This window comes from Drosophila subobscura, chromosome O (assembly GCF_008121235.1).
Source record: "Drosophila subobscura isolate 14011-0131.10 chromosome O, UCBerk_Dsub_1.0, whole genome shotgun sequence".
Lineage (NCBI taxonomy): Eukaryota > Metazoa > Arthropoda > Insecta > Diptera > Drosophilidae > Drosophila > Drosophila subobscura.
This window is the reverse complement of record NC_048533.1, coordinates 12,463,929-12,479,069: the sequence shown is the minus strand read 5'-3', so window position 1 is coordinate 12,479,069 and position 15,141 is coordinate 12,463,929. Positions and strand designations below refer to the sequence as shown.

At 46.5% G+C, this 15,141-nt stretch overlaps 2 protein-coding genes across 2 annotated transcripts; both read right to left on the bottom strand.

The window, feature by feature from the left end:
- Positions 1-3,462: 3,462 nt before the first annotated feature.
- LOC117896529 (homeobox protein bagpipe) lies at positions 3,463-4,979 on the bottom strand. Its single transcript, XM_034804900.1, has 2 exons — positions 4,405-4,979; positions 3,463-4,302 (listed from the first exon to the last, which is right to left on the bottom strand). Exons 1-2 carry the CDS (start codon positions 4,880-4,882, stop codon positions 3,632-3,634), a joined length of 1,149 nt encoding a protein of 382 aa, XP_034660791.1. The 5' UTR covers positions 4,883-4,979; the 3' UTR covers positions 3,463-3,631.
- Positions 4,980-11,140: 6,161 nt separating this feature from the next.
- On the bottom strand, positions 11,141-13,881 carry LOC117896831 (muscle-specific homeobox protein tinman). Its single transcript, XM_034805345.1, has 3 exons — positions 13,363-13,881; positions 11,824-12,473; positions 11,141-11,757 (listed from the first exon to the last, which is right to left on the bottom strand). Exons 1-3 carry the CDS (start codon positions 13,551-13,553, stop codon positions 11,282-11,284), a joined length of 1,317 nt encoding a protein of 438 aa, XP_034661236.1. The 5' UTR covers positions 13,554-13,881; the 3' UTR covers positions 11,141-11,281.
- Between the last annotated feature and the right edge of the window lie 1,260 nt (positions 13,882-15,141).

The following is a 15,141-nucleotide window of genomic DNA, read 5'->3' as shown; positions in this document are numbered from 1 at the left end:
ATTTCCCCAGCTTCGGGGACCGCACACAGTCACTGCTCGGTTTGGTTGGTTGATGAAATGCCGAACAACAATTAACTATAAATTAAACGCACAATTTTCAAAACAAAATAAACATAAATAGGCCAGGCCAGGCGTACATCATCCGTGCTGTACACTTTGGCTGTGTGTTTTGTTTACAGAGGGGCGGGAAACATTTCATTTACCTACCAAAACATAAACCAAAGCCCCCATCGCCAGCCCCCGGCAACAAAGCAATTAGGCAATGTCGTTTGCTCTAATCCCAGCCCCCTCCTTACACGGAGCTCGGAGTTCTCAGACCAACCCATAAAACAAAGAGCACAACTTCAATAACAAAAGTCAGGTTGAAGGCGGAACTGTAGGGATTCCAGCCGATGAAGGGGATACACTTCAATTGTTGTATTTTCAGCAGCCTTAAGCAAAGAACTTATGATTGCGATGCGCTCTGAGAATTGACTAAGATTTGTTCACACTTGCAGGAAACATTTCTTGAATCAGTCAAACCTTCTTTTCCGTTTCCAAAACATTTTCCTGCTTGCTTTTGTCAGCTAATATACCCCCGCTGCATGGCAGAGCATCAACTTTAGAGTTTAGTTGATGAATTTGTTGTAAAGTTATTCCTACCAAGAACTGTTGGGGCCTAGGACTGTTCTGTTGCATAAACAAATGCGCCACCAAAGCAACACGTGCAACAACAACAAGCGGCAGCTAGCCCTGGGCTGTGTTGTGTTGCCTGCAAATCGAAGTGTCAGTCGCAGCGAACCTCATCCTCAGCAGCTTCCTTTTATGGCGCACATGTGTGCAGCAGACGCAGACGCAGCCATCGATGTCGATGTCGACCGCGATCACGGTATCGATGGAGATGGAGGAGGCGGCAAATGAGAGGGCTGCAAGCAAAGTGCATCGAAATGGACCCAACAAAAAAAGGAAAAAAAGAATGCACTGCATTTTATAATAAGTGAACATTTCGAGCATTTTGTTTACACTTTAAGCTGTCGGGGTCGGTGGTCTGGGGTCTGCTGGGGGGGTTGGAGGGGGTATGGTTTTTGCATTTGCTTTTGAATTTCACAATTCGCCATTAAATGCGCTCTCAGTGGCCCAATGGCTGCTTAAGAATGCAGTGCCCCACACCCCCTCCCAAAATGTTTAAACAAATAGCGAAAAATGCGCTAAAATTTGTTTACCCAGTGTCCCAGTCAGTTGGGATGAGGCGCAGCTCCCGAGTAGGTCCAGTGACAGGCCATAGGCGTCGACTAATTGCAGTTCAAAGATTGCGCATACGCCACTTGCCTGCCCCCGTCCCTGCCGTGGCTGCCACCGTGACTAATTTCCATATTAATTACAAGGCAAACACAAGCGCAAGGGCGGCCCCTTTTAAAAAAGGATTGCCGTCAAGTAGCTGACATTCCGTGTACTCCCAGCAGCCAGGCAATACAGCCATGTACATGCATATGTGTGTCATAAAAAAGGTTGCATAAACAAATCCAGAGGCGCAATCCGGGGCAATATAAACAAATTAGTGGCCAAGCCGCTGGGAGCAGGACGATCAAGGGATAGTACAGAGTTCTCCCACAGACCACATGCAGTGTGGATGCGCCTTCAACCCTTCAGTTAGTACGAAATCTGAAGCGTGCCATAAAAATGAGACTCCCACATAGAGAGTTCCTACTCATTTTCACTCATTCAGCATTCAGCAAGCGGTTGGAGACGGGGTTGAAAAACTGATTCACTTGGGGTGGGTCTAAGACTCGTATAATGACAGCAAAATAGGCAGAAAATCATAAATGCTGAAAAATATTCCAACCAGAATAAAAACAATACTTTGTATGGTAATAATGGTAGAAGCCTGGTCCAGACTTTGGGATCCCTCAGTCGAGAAACTTAAGTCAGAATAATATTTTTATGTTTACATTGGATAACCCTTCGATTCATTCTTAGCTTAATTTCCATATGGCTGTGATGTTGAGCCGCATTTGTGGCAATATCAACCTTAGTATAAGTAATTAATTGGTAATTAATTAGCTTTGCTTTTCAATAGTAATGTGTGGAAATGTTCAGGGAGAATTGTTCCATTTAGCTACAAAAGTGATGGATTTGAAAAATATGGTAAGCAGATCATTATTTTATCTGTTTGCATCTCGCTTTTAGCATTCCTTCTTTATGTTTACTCGACCCCCGAATTATGACAAGGATAATTTTTAGCGAGTGGTTTGGTTTGGTTTTTAGTACATTCTAAAGCCGAAATACTTATTGACACAAGTAATTACAACTGTCAATCGGCTTTAGTGTCCCAAATTTGTCAAATGGCCTTTCAGACGAAGAATGCGCGAGTTCAGCCATTGGGGAAGGAATGGTTGTTTTTTCAGTTGGCAGTCTCCAGTCACGGGCCGGCAGTTGGCACGTTCAATGCCCCACTTGCACATGTAGAAAGCCATCGGCTGGGTTGGGGTAAAGGGTGCTTAATGGGCTGCAGATCGGGGAATGATCTTGCTGGCAAGTTGTAAGATGAGCAGAACTGTTGCCATCCCAGACAATGGCTCCTGCTGCCTCTCAAGTGGCTACAAATCAATGATCTGAGAAATGCATTCGTCCTGGCTGGCTCCGGCCAGGTGCGGCCTGTGCCGATCCTTGGGCGTCAGCTTGTGATTCTATTTGTTTGTTTGTTTATAAACAACGCCTCGTCGGTCCGTTGAATTTGTCGCCGACAAGCACTTGAGTTGTGTCCTTGTTGTCGTCAGCCACCAACTGTGCTGCTAAGGACATGTCTATGTGCCCCTTCCTCCCCGTAACATCCGTTGGCTGATCTTTTGCAAAACTGCATGCCAAAGTGTGTGAAATCGAGGCGTTGTACGACCCACTCGTATGTAAGTCAGTGGTTTGTGGGTCACAGACGAGGCGCTCGTTCCGTGCCTGTCCTTTCTGACACATTGAAGCACTTCCATGTCGACATTGAGTGCTCGCCAGAGTCGGTCATCATCATCGTCATTTTTCGCAAGACTTTGGCCACACGCATGGCCACTCCACTTCAATGATGCGCTTCTTGAGGCCCGGCCCTAGCCGCTTGATCGCTGTCATTCCTAAAGAGTCAGACGCAGTGCAGGAAACCCCTTGCAGGCTGATACAAAATGAGGTCATGTGGGATCAGTTTGATTTATTATACAATAAAAAGAAGAGAGTATGGCATAGAAATGGAAATTATCTTTGACTTTAGGTTGTATTTTTATTATATTTTGATCAAAAATCCGCGTTAATATCGTTGTCTCCTTTCCAATCGTTGAATCTGTAAGCCTTACGTTGAATACTTCCTAGCATATCCATTATCCATGTATCCATAAATATGGTAAATGCAAAAGTTAAACAAGTTTTCAAGTGAAGCCTTTCCCAACTTCTTCATTGCTGAAGTTTTCCCTTAAGTTTCAATGAGTTTCAATCAACTCAAATTTCTTTTCATTTACCATTTTATTTATAACGTTTTTCGGGTACAACTAAAACTTAGAGCTACTAAAGCTATATGCCAGGAGCATGCACGGATATCTATTGGTTACACATAGAGACTAAAAACACAACTTCTACGGCTATCACAACAACGTAACCCCCCAGTTCCCATTCCCATCTAGTCGATCTCCACGTTCTCGTCCACATCCTCCGGCGCGGACTCTGGTCCACTCTCCAGGCCCATCTGTTGGCCCGGACTCGGACAGGGCGTGCGCTGAGGACGCACTGGCACTGGCGACGACGAGGCCGAGGAGCCATTGACGAAACTTGTGGGCTGGCTGGGAGGTGGAATCGGCTGTGGCACCTTCGGATGCGGGTAGAAGTAGGGGAAGGGCATCTGCATCTGTGGCAGCGGCAGTCCGCCGTAGGCCAGCTGCAGTTGATGGCGATAGATGTTGATCAGCGCCGGATCCAGGCCATGTCCCGCACCGGGTGGCATATGCGCGTAGGTGGTGCTGCCGTCCTCCCGGACCAGCACCTGGACGGGCACTCGCTTTGTGGCTCCCAGCATGGCGGCCTCGTGCTGCTGGATCTGCTTGCGCTTGGTCTTGTAGCGGCGATTCTGGAACCAGATCTTCACCTGGGTCTCGGTCAGTCGCAGAGTCTTGGCCATTTCGCTGCGCTCCGGGCCGGAGAGGTAGCGCTGCTGGGCGAAGCGACGCTCCAGCTCGAAGACCTGGGCATGGCTGAAGGCGGCACGCGACCGCTTCTTGCGGCTGAGGGCACTGCCGTCGTGGGAGAGCGGCGAGGCGGAGGGTGAGCTGCTCAGTGGCGGCGGCGAGTCGCAGTCTGTAAATGGAGCAGGCGGTAAAATTAGCACCAGGCACACACGGCGGCCACAATGGACAAATTGGGGGCTTCCATTAGAGGCGAACAATGGGGCAGACTTACCGGAGTCGTTGCTGGTGCAGCGCCGCATGTCGAGCGGGGCGGACAGGGTGCTGCCAAAGTAGGCCAATTTGCGTTGCATGTAATCCCCGCCGCTGGAGCCCGTGGCGGTTGCCTGGTGATGGTGGTGTCCATTGTGGTGATTGTTGTTGTCGAGCGCCGCTGCCGCCGCATAGTACTGCAAGTAGTTTGTCTGTCTCTGGCTGGGATTGGCAGCCATGCTGGGCTCCTGCTTGTAGATGCTCAGATCGCGGCAGCAAAGCGGCGGAGACTTGGATGCAGATCGTTCCCGATCCAGGTTCTGCTTGGAGCTGCGACTCTTGCCGCTGATGTCCGCCTCTGGTTCGGAGTCCATGCTGGACAAGCGATGCTTATCCGGATTGTGGCGCGTCAGTATATCATTGATGGAGAAGGGCGTTGTCAGCGTTTTGCTCAGACCCGCCATAGAGGCACCGACACTTGCACTTTCCATGTTCAACATTCTGTGGCACTTTGTTACACTTGTTCACTCCGGATCGGATCTCTGTGTGGCTCGTACCGATTCGGTGCGGGATTTGTTCGTGTTCACGTCTCGAAGGCTGCGCTACGAATGTGCTCGGAATGGCTGCTCCGTGCATTCTTTAAATAGCAATCCCTGGCAAGAGAATTACTCGGTTTCACGGAGTGGAAATACACGCCGCCGCCTCACGCCTCAAGTGGACTCGAACACACTCTGGTGGTGGATTTGGATATGCCGTTCGCCCATTGGTGGATGGGATGCTCAGGCAGGGAAGAGCATTATTTGAGTTCCTCTCAAGTGCCCAAACAAAATGTGTCGTTAAATGGTTGCATTACGCGACGTTACGTTACGTTCGGGAGTGCACGCATCCTGTTTACGTTGACGAGTATTGTTTATAGCATCGCTAACTGTTCTCTCATGGCATTGGGATAGAGCCCCGTACGTACCCCCAGAAGGGATGTCAAGTGAACTCCACATTGGGTTTTGCTTTGTTTGGGCTGCACATTTGTTTGGTTTGGAAATAATTTGTGAAAACTCAGGCCTGGCAGGGGGAACGGGAATAAGTAGGTTTAGGTAATGGATTTCCTTCGAAATTTAAACAAAGAAAAATCGAACATTTAATGGATTTTAAAATAGAATTTTGAATATGAATGTGAAGGAGAAACTGCAAGAGGTCTTGGAGTTTCTTGGAGTTTATTTGGGATCCAAATCGGAGTGGAAATTGCAGTAGAAATTAAGTAAACTTTCGATGCTTTATCTGTAAATATCCTTCATGAATATACCCATAGAAATACAATGTAAATCTTAAGACATCTCTTGCCTCCACAAGTGTTAATCCATCGAAATCTTGTTTTCCATTGGCTGCTTCGAATGTGAAAGAGCTCTGCGGGGCCGCTGATTGGATGTCTGCTTAGGGCAACAATATGGCTGCGCACACTCATCCGAGCACACTCATTCACTCACTCATCCATCCATCCACTCTCACTCGGAACCATGAAGAAACTATATAAGGAGGTCTCGTCGGCAAAAATAAGAAATTCGTGCGAGTGAAAAGTGCGAGTGAAAGGGATCTCGCTGTAAGTGTGCGGGCAACCTTCAGCGTCGACAAGCAAACGAACACTGAAAATAAGCAGAAGTAGCGAGTAACTCTGCCACCGACGAGACCTCCTTATATAGTTTCTTCATGCTCGGAACGAGAGCGGAGCGTGGCGATGCGATGCTGGGAATGGGAAACAATGGACCCAAACACATGTTCGCCATGGGGGTGTTTCGGTTCTCCGTGCGCTACCCTGACCTGGTGCGCTTCTCTCTGCTACACTTCACACCTTCGGGCTATAATCTTTTTATTGCCAATTCAGTGGCTCTTAATGCCGAAGTCAAGCCAACAATAGAGATGGCTTCGGGGCAAAGCCAAGGGGACAGAGAGAGCTTGGCTATTTTGCGGTCAGATTTGAGTAACGTAACCAATTCGAGTGTGCACCAAGTGCGGTAGGAATGGACCGGGAACTGCCACTCGTTATACATTTTCAGCTGAATGGGTTTCAATAATACTCGAGTAATTAGTATATAATGATGCTTATGGCTGTGGCTGGCGCACGCGTCCTTTTCCGGCCAGGGTTCTCAGATCTCAGACACACAGACATACATTCGACAATGTAATTCTGTTGGTTGCTTTGATTGTTGATGTGATTACCCATGAATGTCGCAGGTATTCAATTACATAAATGGGGGAGAGAGTCCTCCCCCTCTCTGTCCATGATGAATTGGCGTTTTCAATTAAATCCGACAGTTTCTTGTTTGATTTCGAAATGTCTGCCACCCTCCCTGACCCGCTCCTCGTCCACTGGCTTGTTGTTCTTGTGGTATTAAATTCGATTTAATGGTTTATCAAAAACCACTTCAACTGTTTGCTCTGCCCTGCTGTTCATTATCATTCATATTCAGTGCAGCGAAACCCGATCCATCTGAGGTATTTCGATGCTTCTCTGAGTCTGGACAAGTGTTTTCTAAGTATTCAATCAATGTTTATATTGATTTTTGGTTTCTCATTGGTTGCTAGTTTTTAAGCTCGCAATTAAAGTTATGTTAGGATTGGATGAAGTAGTCTGTGGGCTATATATGGTTACCATTTAGGTTTTATCTGGTACCACATATCGAGGAAAGTAAAAAAAGTCAGTTATACTACCATTTAATAGTTAACATTCAAATATTTTCTTTTTTAAAAGAAAATTTTCGGTGTAGAACACAAAATATTCAAAAATATTCTCAGCCCACCGTCAAAACTCTTATATAAATGTAGCTTGTAAAAACACAAATTATAGTGATGTGGCGCCGCGATAAGAAAAGGCGAATAACGAGCACTAGATGTCAATATAACCCGTGAAGAGTTTCCCGTTTTCAATATAGTTCATGTAAGTACCAACAGATGCCGCTGCTGGAGCATGTCAGACGGAAATGTCCTTACACCAAAGAAATCAATATTTTTGATAGTTTTTGACAATCTTGTGAACTCTATTTAATCAAAAATATCGGAATTTTTGTTCTGTAAACGAAAGTTGTCGGTCCAGTGCACAATGTATTCGAACAAATTCTCAGCACCACGCCAAACCTCTTATACACCTGAAAGTGTAGCTTGTAAGAATAAAATATGTAGTGATGCTGGCGCCGCCATGAGACAATAAGAGAAACGAGCACTAGGTGGCGGTATTAGCCATGTAGAATGTTCCTTTGGAAATGTAATACCAACAGATGACGCTAAAAGAGCATTTCAGGCATGTACATTCAAATATTTCAAAGAGCTGCAAAGTTTACAAAAAGTTTTTCAAATATTGTAAGAACCTTGAACTCAGTTGATATTTAATATAGGGAAGATTGCAATACGAGAACAGGTTAAGATTTTACTGTGCCCTATTTATATCGCCTCTAATTTCAAAGCAAATTCCGTTATTGCGCCTTACACCAGTCCGATCTGTCGCAACCAAATTATATACGATCCTGTAGCGTCCAGACCTTAGTGGCACATCCAAACCGAACTTCAGGCTGAAGGTATACCTTTCTATGATCAGCATGGTCTGAAATTAAAATGGAAAATAAGCGTACAATTTGAAATAAATTGTTCTTTGGACACTGTACTTACACCCAGGGTGAGACATTTGTCCCGCACTTCGATGTTGGTCACGTGACTGGTCCAATGAATGAACCAATATTGATTTTCTTTGTACATGACCTTGCAGAAGTCGCCCACCGACAAACTGAGAATGGTTTGCTGCCAAGTTCCGCGATCATAATAAAACAAGGTGAAACCGCCCTAAGGTGAGATAAAGTAAAAACATTTAGAAAAAGTTTGCCCGCTTAGAAGTTTGCTTGAGCTGTCACCTTAATTGTATCTGTGGGATAGACCTTCCATACAGAAGTCATATTTCCTTCCAATATTATTCCCTCTTCAACCATTTCCATGGACGTGGAGGAGAGGTCCATTAATCCAGTCATGTTGAGATATCCTTTAGGGTTATCCATGCAATCGCTGAATATTTCCTCTTCCGCCATTACAAATTCATAAAGAACTGCCACTGAACAGTTAAGAACTTTCAGCAGCACCAGGATCTGGCAGAGCAGCACCAACTGTTTACGGCACATCGTAGCTTTACTTTGCGAATGGTTTAACCCGGGCAATGGTGTGGCTTTTATAGCCAGTGAAATGGTTTTTCTAACACATGATACTGATCTGCGGGATTCCGGTGCATTACATGCTCATTCCTGATTAGATGTTATCTATGGAAATAATTAGCGAGTGAATAATTATAGATGGTAAGAGATAGCGCACATGTGAACACAGTTCCATTCTATAAGTTTCTGCATAATATTCGACTGTTTAATTACTCATAAAACGGAAAAATTACATTTCCTCGACAAAGCCACCCAAATCGTAGGTGCAGAATCTGTGAGTAGCAGCCGATGCTTGAGATTGTTGTTTACAGGTAGGCCCTAAGTAGATCAGGATGTTTCGGCTGAGAGCGGATGGAACTCGAATTTCATTAGCCACAAGCCAAAGCAAAAGCGATATCAACGCCATGGGATTATTGGCTTTGCGCGGATTCGGTTCCTTGAGTGCCGTTTTCCACACGCCATAAATCAAGCGCTCGAAAATGCCGCCGCTCGGATTCCGAAAATGCAATTACTCAATTAATTTGAATATAATTGTCACAATTTTCCACTTGAAAGCCACACAAAGGCCATAAACTGATGGATATAAAACAGAAACAAACAGACGAGCGTGGGGCTGCGGGTGGGTAAATGTAAAACGAGATCGCAACTTTTATGGCGGGGCGCACATCAAATGGAAATGTATAACAATGGCTCGATGGATATTCTGATAAAATGTCAAAGGCTTTAATGGAGAAACTGCCACAGCCAGAGGCACAACCGCAGCCAACATCCACTTGACAGCGGATGGCTGTGGATCTGGCTGTGGATGTCGGGAGTGAAAGTAGAAAGAAAATTGAAGAAAAATTACGCAATCGTCGCAGGGCGGGGCGGCAACATTCAAAGGGTGCGGAAATGGGAAATCGTTTGGGAGCCCCCAATTGTTGCTATTGTTGCGTTCTTGCATATTGTTTATTTATTGTTGTTAATAAATCTTAATTTGCTTACCTTACTCTCACTTTGGCGGCTTGGCACGTAGCCAGTGCCAGGAGGAAATGCAAATGATGACAGTGAAAGCAACGAAGAGCAGCCATCGATTGGAGTCGGAGAAATGGAATGGAGTGGAATGGCAAGGGATGGGATGGGATGGGATCCCTTCCCAGCTGCGACTCCAAGAGCGGCTTGTGTCGTCTTTGATCCTTTGACGGGACATGAATTAAACGGCGCTACAATGCGAGCAGCGTACATACTCCGACATCGGGGTCTATCCTGACCTGCTTATCGTCGAACGACCCGATCCTTTGCGTGATATATGGGAATGACAAATTTCCCCACTTGAGTTCGCCCGTCGCAGGTCTAGACTCCAGACCATCGGCTCTGTGTAGGAGGAGCACACGACGCGTCGCCGCAACATTGCCGCCGACATTGTAAGACGAAACCTTAATTGTTTCGGGCTCGCAGATTCCGATTTCCTACGGCCAGAGCCTGGTCAGTGTGGTCCATTAGGCAATGTTTAGCAGCACTTGACATGCATTATCCTGGGACCAGCCAAGGCTGGCCTTGTGGGCGTTTTGTTTGCCACTCCACGACCAACTCCCTCGGCACTGTCTGGGAGCCTAGTTCTATGCCTCAACGGACTACTGTCGGAATATCTAATGCTTGATCGCTGTGATTGACACTCAACCCCACAGTGGATAAACAAGAGTTAGCCCCAGAAGCTCTGGCTGTCAGAAAGGCTGAAACTCAAACCCCTCGGGTCGACTGCACTCCCCTCCGAAAAGTGTGATCAGCTGCACTTGTTGGTCTGGCCTGTGGCCTGTGGCCTGTGGCCTCCCACTCACCCCAAGCATCATCCTCAATCTCGCTGTGGCCCTCCGGTGGCATGTGTTTGTGCAGTAATTGATATGCCACAACACAGGGGAAACCACAGCACTGTGGCTGTGCCTGTGGCATGGCAGTGGCTGTTTCTGTGGCCCCAAGACACCATCAGAACTCACTCCATGAAATATTAGCCTTTGCCCCGCTGGCTGTCATAAAATGCTGAGGAGTTCTTCTGTGCCCTGCATTCAGCAGTATCTTTTGGATGTATAGGAAAACATTTTACAGTTGCATTGCTTGCCACTTAAACGTTTCATAAATGCAACCTTTGTAGTGCCTGCCGCCGACGCACCCGGACGCCCGAGCACCCGGGCACCCCGAGCACCCCTTTGGCCATGCCAAAAGTAGAAAAGGGAAAAACATTTACAGAATTAAAACGGAAATTGTTTTGTTTTCCTTTTTGAATTTGTTTCATAAAACAAAACTGATCGTTCGTTTCGATAAAATTGATTTATGCGGCGATCGGGCAACAATTATACGCAGATGCGGTGCCTAATGGATCGACGGATCCGCGATGGATTGACTGGCTGATCCGATGGAAAGCGGTTCATATAAAGATATAAATACGAGGGACTCCCGGGAGCACAGGGGAGTGCGATTGGTGCGCAGACTTTATGTTTTATGTGACAGCAGAGGCAACCAAGAAAAAGTGATTGAAGCACCCAGAGTAGCCGCTCTTCCAGCTGCAGTTTCCTTTGAGTAATTAAACCATTGGAATAGTTTCTCTTAAACTTTATTTATTGTCCGATATATACATACATAAAACAAGGTACTAGAGCTATGAGGCATTTTCTTTAGGCTACAACATATAGATTCTGCAATAAATTAAAAAACTTCAACCCAACTCTGCCCGTCCCTCGGCTACTGCAGATGTTGCAACTGTTGCTGCTGCTGTTGCTGCTGTTGCTGCTGTTGCTGATGTTGCTGCTGGGAGTGCTGTACTGTGGGTGGCCACATCATGTGACTGCTCATGGGCGGTGGCAGCGATGTGGGCGAGTGCAGTGGCTCCGCTTTGAGCTTCAGATGCTTGGCAATGCCCTCGCAATCGATGTCGCCACGCTTCGACTTGTAGCGACGGTTCTGGAACCAAATCTTCACCTGCGTGGCCGACAGATTCAGCTTCTGGGCAATTATCTCTCGCTCCGAACCTGTCAGATACTTCTTCAGCCGAAAGCGGCACTCCAGCTCAAGGACCTGCGCCTGCGAGAAGAGCACCCGCGGCTTGCGTTTCATGCGTGGCTTGGTGGATCCATTGCTGTTCAGGCTGCTGTGATTGCTGCCACTGGCACTGTTCTTGCGCAGCTCCGAGCGCGAAGAGGTCACCTGGCTGTTGTCCTCTGTGGAAGTACGAAAAGAAGTTAGCTTCCAGAACAGGTTGAAGCGGAAGTTTCCCTCCTACTTACTTCGCTTGGCACCCTCATCCGTGCTGTGAATGCTTCGCAGCGAGGCCGAGTTGCTGACCGTCTCGAGGAGTCGCTGACTCAGCGGATTGCCGCAGAGCTTCTGCGCCGGCGTAAGGCTCTCCACCTCGGCGGAGCTGTTCAAATCCAGTGTGGGTGAGGGCGTCACATACGGCGTGGGTATGTACTCGCTCTTAATGCTGACTGCTGCTGCTGCTGCTGCTGACGCTGGCTGCGCATAGGCGGCAGCATCCACGGACCCTGCATAGTTGTAGTTGTATGTGGCGGGACTTTGGTAGGACGTGGCCGTGGCTCCAGCGTAGAACTGCGTGGCGGACATGTTGTAGGCCGAGGCAGCGGGCTGAAAGCTCTGATGCGGATGTCCATGATGATGCTGGAACATGTGGGCGGGCATGCCATAGTCCTGATAGCCACCGTAGAGCTGATGGTGGCCATGGGGCGGGGGCGGCAGCAGTGGCGACAGCGACGAGGATGTCGTGGCATCCTCCTGATGCTCAACCAGATGATGATGCAGTTGCTGCTGCTGCGACGCCACCTCCTGTTGCTGGTGCTGGTACTGATGCGGATGCGGATGCTGGTGAAGATGCTGCTGGTAATCGCCGGCGCCATAGAGCGCCGAAGCTGCAGCGGCACTACAAGAGAGAGCAAAGGGAGAGAGATGGAGAGTTAGTTTCGGCTGTGGCTGCCACATGTTGCATCACACCGGACACAGCAAGAGCTTGCTGCAGGACCATTTGCGTACTTCCTGCTGTCGCGACAGGACCCTTGGTGACATCATTTCATGCCTCATCAGAATTAAGGACGCCCCGCGCCGGACACACATGCGAATCACATATGTTGGCCAGCCCCTACGACCACACTCCGAGCGGCTTCAGGCAGTCGGACAGCAGACATCGGACCTCGGACCTCGGACCTTGTTTTTCCTATTGTTACTACTTTTGTGAGTGTATGTGTGTGTGTGTGGGTGCGTCTTGGTCTTGGACAGAGAGAGAGAGGGAGAGGGAGAGCGAGAGGTCTTGCCTCTTGTACAAATAACGATGATTTGTCAAAGCGAAACTCCTGCTCCTTGGCTCTCTTCGAATACGTGTACGGTGCGGGACCCTAGATCCTATTTGCAATTCATGCTTCCACTGTGTTTTCATAGGATTTCTTCTGCCGAGTCTCAGTTCTCCGTCTCGACAGAAGGTTATCAAAACATTATCTTTCAGACGAAAATTGCTGAAAATTAATTTTCCAATGGAGCCTTACTAAATATAAATAAATAAATAAATGCAAAAAAAGGCATGGGAAAGGGCAATGGAAAAATGGGAACTGGTTTTGTCTTTGAAAGTAGCTGCTGACAGGTAGATGTTTGGGCGATAATAAGGAATAGTAACGGAGTTCTACAACATTTTTCTTTAAGGCACTCGGGCAAGAAAGGTGTTTCCGTGATGGAATTATTATTAAAGAAATCCCTGAGTTTCGATTATAAATTTATGAATATTTTCATGAATTCTTCATAAATATTGGGCATAAGCTTACCTATCTAGATGTCCGTAGGCTCCTTCGTATGCCTCCGTTTGATTGACCATATTCAATATATCCTTGACTGAAAATGGTGTGGTGTTCAGGGCATCCGCATTGGTGAGACTGCCCGGACTGGGGGACTGACTGTAGTCGTAATAGCCGCCGGATTGTGGCACCTGTGCTTGCTGCTGATGATGTTGCAACATTTTCGAGTTTCTTTCACTTTGGGCACTTGAGCAGGCACTTTCAATTTAGAATAAATACAACAATTTGCCAAATTGCACTTGAACTTGCGACACTTGAATGGACTGCGACTGCCACTGCCACTGCGACTGCGATATGGAGCGCGCGATGGTGTGGGTAGGACTCGAATAGCCGATTCGAATAGTTGAGAATGAGGATGAGGATGAGTATGTGGCGGCATGCATCCGCACCCCTTGCAGACGTATTGGAACTGAATGTCGTTGTCGTTGCCGTAACTGTTCCGATGCGCACGCACTCGACCGTGTCGGCAATTTGTCAGCCTCCCTCGATGCTCGATGCTCGGTTCTTCTTGGACTGAAAGAGAACGAACTGCACACACACACACACATGCGAGTACAGATACCCACCCCGGGCCATAAGTGTGGCGTATAGCATTGTTGTGTGAAAAAATGGCTGCCAGGGGAACCAATCACAGCCAAGCATGTGCACGTTTCATTGGGATTCATTCTCACTGGAGAGGCGGCTCTCCCAGCAACAGTACCATCAGGCAGGCAGCCACTGGAATGTGATGTCAGTGAATTGTTTGTTGAAACAGAAGCTCCACATTGTGTGATCCACATGGTTGATGGGTTGAAAGTTCTCAAAGTTCAGCATGATTCAACATAGAGACAGTAATTAGTATTGAAAAGATTTCTATAGGCGGACAGTTAGTCGACTCACTCTGCCTCTCTCTCTCTCTTTCTTTCGTAAGGATATGTGTCCTCAGCTTTGATTGCTGTCTCCTTCACAACCACTTGCAACGGTATATGTACATACATACACATGTATGTGTGTATGCTTGTGTGTATTAATCTTCCCCTTCGTTGTTGTTCTTTTAGTTTAGTTGTTTGTTCGCAGCCACTTTATGCAGATTCTGTTTCGCTACTTGAGCTTAAGTATCCGTATTTATTATTGTAAAGTCCTTAAGTTTTATAGTCCCCCAGCGTACGTGTTGTATGTTTGTATAAACTGCGTGTCGCAGCTGGTTGAAAACGTCAAGTGGGGCTCAAGTGCAGATTTTCGCACACTTGATTTTATGAGTGTACTAAGCAAACAATACAGATCTGAAGATCAAAACGTATTTATGATTGTATAAGTGTGTTTGGCATGATATTCATTTCAAGTATGTGGGTTCACACATCATTGGGTTTTAATTCAAAGAGCAAGAAACGGATTAGGACTAAAGTTGTAAATGATTGAAACGTACGATAAAGTCAACCATCAAGCATTTATTGCAAGATTTACATTAAAAAATAAAATATGGCTTTATCTACTGAGCCAGAGCTGAAAAACAATCTTACATTCGTATAAGTATATTTTATATTTTTATCTTTTTAATTTTTATTTTTGAGTTTGAAGCTTATTTTGCGAACAATCCAATAAAAGAAATTCCTGAAAGACAGCGAATATTAAGGAAAATTGATTAATAAATTGGATAAAATTACAGTTTTACAGCTGAAAGTCCTAAGCAACTGGTTATATTAAACAGAAGATTAAAATCTAGGAAAATGAGTTCATTTCCCTGACCGTTAAGGTGCACGAGAGAATTTC

Excerpts from the sequence above, each read along its gene's own strand:
- LOC117896529 (XM_034804900.1), bottom strand. The coding sequence starts at position 4,882 with ATGTTGAACATGGAAAGTGCAAGTGTCGGTGCCTCTATGGCGGGTCTG. Across the intron at positions 4,303-4,404 it reads CTGCACCAGCAACGACTCCG|ACTGCGACTCGCCGCCGCCA; the intron begins GTAAGTCTGCCC and ends CTCCATTTACAG.
- LOC117896831 (XM_034805345.1), bottom strand. The coding sequence starts at position 13,553 with ATGTTGCAACATCATCAGCAGCAAGCACAGGTGCCACAATCCGGCGGC. Across the intron at positions 12,474-13,362 it reads GCCTACGGACATCTAGATAG|TGCCGCTGCAGCTTCGGCGC; the intron begins GTAAGCTTATGC and ends TCTCTCTTGTAG. Across the intron at positions 11,758-11,823 it reads GGATGAGGGTGCCAAGCGAA|AGGACAACAGCCAGGTGACC; the intron begins GTAAGTAGGAGG and ends GTACTTCCACAG.